At 30.5% G+C, this 9250-nt stretch overlaps 1 protein-coding gene across 1 annotated transcript; it reads right to left on the bottom strand.

Moving 5' to 3' along the window:
* Positions 1-577: 577 nt before the first annotated feature.
* On the bottom strand, positions 578-7234 carry bin (biniou). Its single transcript, XM_065505106.1, has 4 exons — positions 6096-7234; positions 1908-2181; positions 1450-1834; positions 578-1139 (listed from the first exon to the last, which is right to left on the bottom strand). The coding sequence occupies exons 1-4, from the start codon at positions 7187-7189 to the stop codon at positions 751-753; spliced, it is 2142 nt and encodes a 713-aa protein (XP_065361178.1). The 5' UTR covers positions 7190-7234; the 3' UTR covers positions 578-750.
* Positions 7235-9250: the final 2016 nt, after the last annotated feature.

Raw genomic sequence — 9250 nt, 5'->3', positions numbered from 1 at the left:
ATATTTAATGTAAATTTAGCTTTTCAAAAAGTATAAAATCCTAAGAAATTTCATCTTAGAAATTTTTTAGATGACTTAAAAGAAAAAAAAGTACTTTTTTCACAAAAACTAGCGCAAAATGGCTTTTTTAAATTCCAATGCATATAACTTTGGAGTCAGTAAAAAAATTTGAGAAAATCTGGAAATATTTGGACCTGCTGATATCAAAAAAACTGGAGTAGGGTGGGTAAAAATGTTGAAAATTTAATTTTCAAATGCGAATATCTCCTTTTTTATTTCAGAATTTTAAGCCTTAACGTTTAAGAAATTAGACATTATATGGAATCAATGACCAAACCCTACAGATATTTTTTTAACATTAACTTATTTTAGGAAAGAGATGTTGGGTAAACTATGAGCTTATGCTCTTTCTGACAACATAAAACTTATTTAGACTGAGTTTTTTTGACTTTCATTTTGAAGAATATAAAATAAAAGAAAAATAACAGAATTTAAATTATTTACATATTTTATTGATATTAAAATCTATTTAACTTACATTATGAGTATAATAATAATAAAAATACAATATTATTTTTAAAATATTTTCTTAAAATTTTGAGATTATTATTTTTGTTTTTGGCAACTCTAGCTGTTTAAATTTAAACATACATACAATGTAATATGTATAAGTATTTGGAAAGAAAAAAAACTACAAATAATTAATAAAAAAGGAAATAAAAAATATGTAATTACTACTTCTATTCGTAATTAGTTTGAATATTTAATGTGTTCGTAATACGAAGAACCTCCATCACCACTACTGCCGCCACCCGAACTATTTGAACCACCCACACTTAAATGCTGTTGATGCAGTGGCGGTGTCGATATTGTGCCGGAAGGTGGGGTCATTCGAGGCAAATAAATCGGTTTACGATCAATTAAATGTGATGCTGCTGCTGAAGATGAGGATGACGTTGTCGAGGCTGATGAAGATGTGGGTGGCAAATTTGAGGACGATGAGGTGGGGGGCAAAGATGGTGGTGGTGTCATGGACGAATTGTGATGTGTATTTTGGTGATGATGGTGAGTATGATGTTGGTGATGATGGTGTGATGATGACAATGAAGACATTTGTGTTAAGGACATTGAACGCAAACCTGCAAGTAAATGAAGTTGATAAGAAATTAACACATTTTTGTTTATAAAATTATATTTCGAATTAAAATACTATTTAATGATTTTCTTGCTCAAATAAGAATTACGAATTACTGTAACATTAAGTTGCTTTAAAAAACAACACAACAATTTATGATCTTCCACAACAAGATTTTATGTTTTAATTTGATATAATAAAAGTTTATGATTGACATGATCACCCTGAACGCCGATGATTCTATTCATGCAGTTTTTGTTTTAATGTTTTATGCTAATGATGATGATGATGCTTACATTCATACGAGTACTTACCATTGTCTATGTTGTAAGTGGCGCCTGTTGGCGAAGAACCATATGGATTGTAGCCGTTGCCGGCTGCTACTAGTGAAGCTGTAGCATAATCCAAACCGGCGTTTGATTGCAAAGCTGACGCCGTTACTATGGAGCCGGCTGATACTGAGGGGGCGGGCGATGAACTACTGGTCGACACATTTGAAATGGCATGAGCCAGGGGTGGTGTAGGACTATTATTATTTTGTAAAGCTGAGGAGACCGCTATATTAGAATACTGAGGTAGAGTATTTTGGCCATGACTGTGACCATGTGGAGTCCAAGCATCACTAAAGCCACCCGCAGCTGTGGCCGATGGATAATCGTAGGAGGTAAATGCCTGAGAAGCATAGAAATTGGGATTGTCCTAGAAAATTAAAAATATAAAAAAATAAATTTAAGTTTGTGTGTTTATTTTAAATTAATATTGTTAGACTTACCATTCCTGTATCATAGGACCCAGTGGCATAAAAACCATTTGCCGCTGCATAAGGTTTAACCTTCAATTTAGATCTGTAACCTCTGGGTCTTCTCCTCAAACTTCCCTCATCTTCAAACATATAGGCAGAGTTTTGCTCTATGGTCCAATAATTGCCTTTGCCTGGTTTTCCCACACCCATACCCTTGGGCAACTTCTTAAAACACTCGTTTAAACTCAAATTATGACGCACAGAGTTTTTCCAGCCCACATAAGGACCACGAAAGAAATCAAATCTGTAAAATTAAACGAATATTTATATTAGAATTTTTAAGATTTTTAAAAAAAATTGCCATTAAAATAACTATCATAGAGAAACTATCAGTTGTCAAAAACTTAAGTTAGTAAAAAAAAAACTGGTAGCTATACCGAGATAATCACTCAAAAGAGATTTAAAATGATTGTGACTGATCTTCCAAGAAGAAAAGCCAAGTACTTTGATATGTTTCTATAATTTATTCAATATATTTAAAAATACAATTTGGATTTATCTGCTTATCTGCATAAATTTATTTACATTTTTATCACTCAAATAAAAATAATAAACATTTGATTAAATTAAAACTTTATAATAAAATAAATCAACATAATTCTCAGAATTTTCATTAATTTAAGCGAATTTAATTAGGACTTCAATGTGAGGCCACACTGATATTATTGCTTTTTCTCCAATATCATTCTCGTATTATAAATGAAGGCGTCTGGTATATGTGAGATTCGTATGATTCAAGTATCGTATTGATTGGCTGGCACCAAATTGTCAAGTTTCATATTTCTTAGCTCCACTCAGATTCATTAAAATAAATAAACGCACTTTTGTGATTTTATTTAAAAAGAGTTATAGAAATGTTAGTTTTTTTTTATAATTTTTGTTTTATTTAAACAAGATAGTGATAAACAAATATTTGCCATTATGAGGGGGAAGTTGAAGAGACTAATATTTTATCATCAAGATTTGTTAAAGTAGTTAAATTGTTTGGAAATTAAAAAAAACCGAACTATTTTATTTTATTCGAATAAAAGTTCATAATTTTTTTATTATTCGAATGAGCGAATAATTTTCAAAATTTCCTCGATTATTTAAGAGAATAACGAGTTAAAATTATTATTCGAATAATTTAATAAAATCCATTTAAAAGAATAAACTTTTTAATAATTAACACAAAATGAATAATATATAGATATAAATAATAATAAATTAAAGTAATTCAATTACAAAACAGTCTCGTTAAATATTTTATTCAATAATTGTTGATTGCAAGACATAGATTTCATAGTATTTTTAAATTCCTATGAGGCTTTCTGTAAATAGTAAAGGCGTTTCACTAAAATAGATTATAAATTATATCTGTATTTTTTGTTTTCAATTGGAAAAACATGCAGACACTTTAACCTTTCCTATGTCTTTAGTAGTCACAACACTTTCGTTTTCAAGTTAGTTTTCAGAATGTTCTAATAATGGTTTCATAATCCTAAAATTTTCAATGTAATCAACATGGAATTAAACTTATAAACTATTGATCTTGTTTCATTAAGATAGTTTTGTACATATTTTTAAAAGCATTCATCTGTGCTAAATCTTAAATACCCTTCACCTTAACAGTTTACTCAATTCACAAAATATAGACAAAAAATTTAAAAAAAAATAGCTAAATTTTACAACATTTCATATAATTTTACAACGTTTTATTGATTTCAGACCAATAGTCACAAAATCCGGTTTATAAGCAAAATTAATGAGAGATTTATTCGCGTTTAATTGATATTATGTCGAATTATGAACCGATAGTCACATAATCCAGCAGTATGATTTCGATACTGATATTTATAAGAGTTTTGTTAATTGATTTTCGGAGATGGACCTTATATGAGTGATATGGATAAATATGGACCGATCCGATCATTTTATAGAAATAATTTTTACTGAATTTTGTATGAATACCGTTACCGCTAAACTATCTTTATCCCTAAGATACACCTTCAGCTCAACTGCCGTTAGTTTTGTTGTAAAACTCAACAAGAGTTGGGAGGTACTCAAGCAGTAATTTCAAAACGTATGCGGGCAGCAAGATTCATCCAAACGCAGGGAAATTGGGTGCCGTAAGAATTGAAGCCGAGAGACCTTTAATGTCCGAAAAAATGTTTGAAGGCTATATATTATGAAGGAAACAATTTATGACGTGTATACACGTCATGTCCCCCCAGAAACCCTTGTTATGACGTCTATAGACGTCAGTGTCCGTCAAAGGGTTAAGGCGCATTTTGGTCATAAATAGTTGCAATGACTGCGGCGGACTGTATTTGAGGTGAACATGTTGAAAAGATGAATTCATCTCATGGGATTACTTTTATAATTTTCATCTAGAATAACAAGCCTTCAGTCAAATAAAACAGAAAGAAGTTGTTTTTATCGTCAGATTAACAAATAAAACATAGTTTGCCAATCGCTGATTGTGTCTATTCGTTTATTGTTCTAAATAAAGAACATAATGGGAGGAAAAGATTCTCTAAACCCAGCAGTTAAGCAAGTGGTCAATGTATCCCTTATATACAGTAATTGTCACTAATGAAAAGTCAATTGGTTATTTTATATATCCCAGGTAATTAAGTATGAATATTACTCTGTAATCTCGATTGTAGACACTTTAAACGTTTATTTTGTACAGAACTTTTTTGTGAGTAATACGTACAAACTGGTTTTATATAAATTGTGTTGATATAATTCTCATACAGTTTATTTTCATAAGTATACTGACATCCCATGTAACCTAGCGTGAAGTCAATTGTCACTTTAGTGTCTCTCAGTAACCTAGAGTGTAGTAGATAACCATAGGGTAACATAGAGACGAGACGTAATTGTCAAAAACCTAAGTCTGTTGTCAAAAACCTATCTCTGGCAACAACAAAATACATGCTAGTCAATGTATTTTGTTGTTGTATCAGACATATGATTTGTTGTATTTTTGCTTGACAAATCGGAGTGTCTCGTCTCTATGTATAATTCTCTATGGTAGTAACTTTAAACGTTTATTTTGTACCCATCACAAGTAATCTATTGGAGAGTTGTCGGAAGAAAGTTTGTTTAAAAGCAATTGGTTATTGTACTGTCTATGAGATGTCTTTTTAACTGACTATTTGAGGACAATTAGTACAAGTAAATGATAGAGGAAGCTAGTAAGGTAACTGACTCTATGTTGACTGCTTTGGACCGGTCTAATTGTAATCTAAAAGGATTAATTGATGCTTAGGACATACACGTTTTAAAATAACTAAATTCTCTATAAGGATAACACAAATTTGTTAGTTTAAATTACATGACGAATATTTAAACTGAATAAATGCTGCTATTATGGATCACACAAGATTTCTTCAAGATAAAATACACTATAGTTTATGTTTTGAGAATAAGAAATCTGTGTTCAATTCAATGGATTACATTGTAAATGTCAATGAAGTCATTTTAATTTAACTAATCGTTTGTTAATGTTTTGCAAAAATCTTTGTTCATTTTACAATGACCCTAACAGCCTCATTTTGTATCTTTAAACGAATTTTTATTTGCGTTTCTGTTTGAAACGAGAAAATGGATTTCATAAAACGAAACGATATTTGCGTTTCAACTAAATTTTTTAATGTGGTGGTACCCAGTTGGAAAACAACGTTTTTAGTCAGCTTTCTGCCAAATAAATTGAATTATTTATCAAGAATTAAAATTTCTTGAAAAAAATTCAAATGTTAGAATGTTTTTGTACATTTGTTTGAAAAAGTATTTCTTTGTTATGTTTGCTTTTGTATGAAAAGAACAAAACGTATATTCCTACAAATGTTTTTTCTTTGAAAATTTAAAAATCCATGGCAAATGTATTGAATCGAATAAAAATGCATAACGTTTGATTTTGATATTTCAAGTGTATGGGAATGTTTAGTTCTGTTTTATGAAATTAAAGTTTTTAAACAGAAACAAAAAATTCGTTTTGAAAAATATGAACATTCAAAAAATGAATGTTCATATTTCGCTTCGGCTTACAAAATTAAGGCATACATTTTAGAAATTTAAAATATAATTCTAGAATCTCATAATATTTCCTCATTTAAAACTACAAGAAGTATTTTGAACTTTAAATCCCCTTTGATAAATAATAAAACTCACCTCTTCTGCAGAAAACTATAAATTTCACTCAGAGTCAATTTTCCGGTGGGCGATTCTTTTATGGCCATTGCAATCATGTTAATATAGCTGAGTGCCGGTTTCTCCGGACGTCTGGATCCCGATTTTTTCGTAGTATCCGGTGATGATAAATCCTGAGATGATGTTGATGATGTTTGTTGCTGCTGCTGTTTAGATGAACTATTACCGTTATCACTAGTGTTGCTATTAACCGATTTGGCGGGAGAGGAACTAATTGAATAGACTCCCGAAGTAATTATTTGATTAGAATCGTTTTGCGAATTGTTGACTGATGTTATAACTCCTCCCGAAGTGGAGGTATGTTGAATACGTTGCAATGAATGTTGTAAAAGTTCATTGGAATTTGTAGAATCCATTTGATCATTGTTATTGGAGGGATTATGATGATGATGCTGATGATGATGATCCTGTAAATCCGAATGATCGTTATTTTGTAGATAATCCGAAGAGGGTTTGCTGGAGCAGTATTTAATGGTGGAGGCGTAATGATGATTTAGCTGTTGGCCCAGTGCGTTGGTGGAGGGCAAAAGATTTACAATTTTATTGCCATTCGCTGAGTGATAATGCTGCAGTTCATTTTCCGTCGGTGTGCGCTGTGCTGAAGGTGATGAGTTCCCAGAGGGTGGCGCCTCATCGTTGCCACTAACATTGTTTTGTTGATTGCTTAAAAGTACACCGTAGGGTGAGATGGGACTTGAAGATGCCGGCGGTGTTGTCATGCTGTGCAACGAAGTCAAACCATAATTCATGGAATCTGGCTGAGTCATCATTGTGGCATAATATTTACGCTCATTTGCATACGAGGGTAACATTGTGGGCTTTTCATCGATCATTTCTGGAGAGTCGTGATGCATACGCATCACTGATGACGAGTTCAAGTGGTGGTCACCAGCACTGGCACCATACATGATGGGCTGAAAATTGCTAGAGGCCAAAATATTCGCGGGTAGATTACGATACAGCGACGAGTGGTGGCTGCTCAACTGATGCAAGCCATGAGAGGGATTCAAAGATCCACAACCGTTAGTATCTAACATATCTTCACTTTTAATCATTTTTATATTTTTTCTTTATTTTTTAGAGTATTTATTTTAAAAGATTTTTGTTTTATTTTTCTCTATTAAAAAATCACAATTTTTTCACTAAACATTTGGTTCACAATTTGTTAAAAAAAATAAATTGAATTTATTTAAACAAAATATAGCGCCATTTAATCCGTTTTGTATGTCTTTACGGTTTCGTTATTCTAATTGAACTAAATTTTATGCTCCAGTTGTGTTTGGATTGTTGCATTTATCAAATTCAACAATTGTTGCTCTAAAATCCTTTTCTTGAGTCATTTACATTTCCTCACTCTATAATTAGCTCTCGTTTTCAAGTGTTTTTTCTGATGCCTACAGATTTACAGTGCTCACAATGGGTTAAATTCACATGTGTGTGTGATCTCCGTACTAGAGATCTGGTGTGTTGTACAATCACTCGTTCGTACTTGTTTGTACCTTATGGCACCATATGTGGGTGTGTGAGATATTTAATGTTTTGTTGTTAAAAATCGTTTTTATGGAGGAGAACAATACGAAAATTCATAAAGCTAATTGGATTAATTTCACTCAAATAATGATTTTGTATTATTCTATTTTTTGTTTGGCGTATTGAGTGAATGAGTTTAGATGGGAGCAGAGAATTTTTAAAACAAAAGAAAGAGATTTTTTATTTTTTGCTGATCAAGCAAAAATATTAAATAACTATAATAATGTTTTTGTCATAAAGACCTTGAAATATTGCTAATTGATGTAGATGTAATTGGTGTCGTTTCAAACGAAGAAAAGAATCGTCATCTCCTAATAGAATAAAATTGATTAATGTTATTAAAATTGTGTTAAATTCACGAACAAAAGCTGTATCGTGTTATTAATTTTGAAAGATAAATAAAAATCAAATTAATATTTATTCCAAAATTAAAATTAACTCGTAATATTTATTTAGTTAATTTATCCGTTCCAGTAATGAATTGATTTACAAGTTTCAGTTAAAATTAGTAAAAAAAACACCATGTTATAAATGATTTTTTTAATACAAACAATAATTTCAAGTAAATTGTGACTAAAAGTATCACATCTGAGTAGTACTAGAACTAAACTAATATTTATGTATTTAAATAAATTTACTAATCCAAAGGACTAACTAACATATAATAAGCTTTATATAACTTTTAACTGTGGTTATGCATCAGCAGCTTATCTTTTTTCATTCATATTAATGATACGAGACTCTTTAATTCAGAGTTAATTTCAAAAATCGACATATATCTGACATAGTACTAATTTATATTTTTATACCTCTCATAAGTTTTTGGTCATATTCTAGTTCATAACACTGACTCCTACTTAATTTATCAAGGTGTTAGAGCGGCTTTAAGAAGCCCTGTATATGAATAAGAATGACGTTGTAGTTCATGGACGAATTTCTCTTGAATTTTTGTAAGAACCTAAGAATCTTAGATTGGTCCCCCTGTATTAGATCAATTTTAGTATTACAACTGTTCCAAATAATTGGATTCTATAAGTCCAAATTGGTTTAAAACAATGTGTTTATACAGGTTGAGTTTATAGTCAAATAGACTAATGGCGTTTTTTTTTCTCTGGCATAAATGATGCCTATATTCTGCCTCTATACTTCCTTGTGTTCCTTTCTAAAATAAATGTAGTTTGCTAAGCGTAAAACCTTTTCTTTTCAAATAATGTTGCCCTAAAACCCCGAAAATATGAAACATGTTTCACCCTCAATTTTATCAAGGGGTTAGAAAGGCATCAGTTTTTCAACAGCTTTTCTTGTTATTGTTTTTGAAGTTCGTTTGTGTTACACAGAAAAAACTATATTTCAATTCAAACATTTATCACATATTGAACTGGATTCAATTATTTGATAATTGAATGAAGTATTCATGTGCTCAAAAACATAATTTTCTGATATTTTCTATTGAATTTTGAATTTGATAATTCTGACAATTGAATATACAATTTTCGTTATTGGTTGAATTTTAAATACAAAAATTATTGAATAGATAATAACAAAAATGTGTTTTCAATTACGAAAATTATCTATTCAATAAATTT

This window comes from Calliphora vicina, chromosome 3, assembly GCF_958450345.1.
Source record: "Calliphora vicina chromosome 3, idCalVici1.1, whole genome shotgun sequence".
Lineage (NCBI taxonomy): Eukaryota > Metazoa > Arthropoda > Insecta > Diptera > Calliphoridae > Calliphora > Calliphora vicina.
Note: the sequence above shows the minus strand (reverse complement) of the source record. Positions and strands in the feature narration are given on the sequence as shown.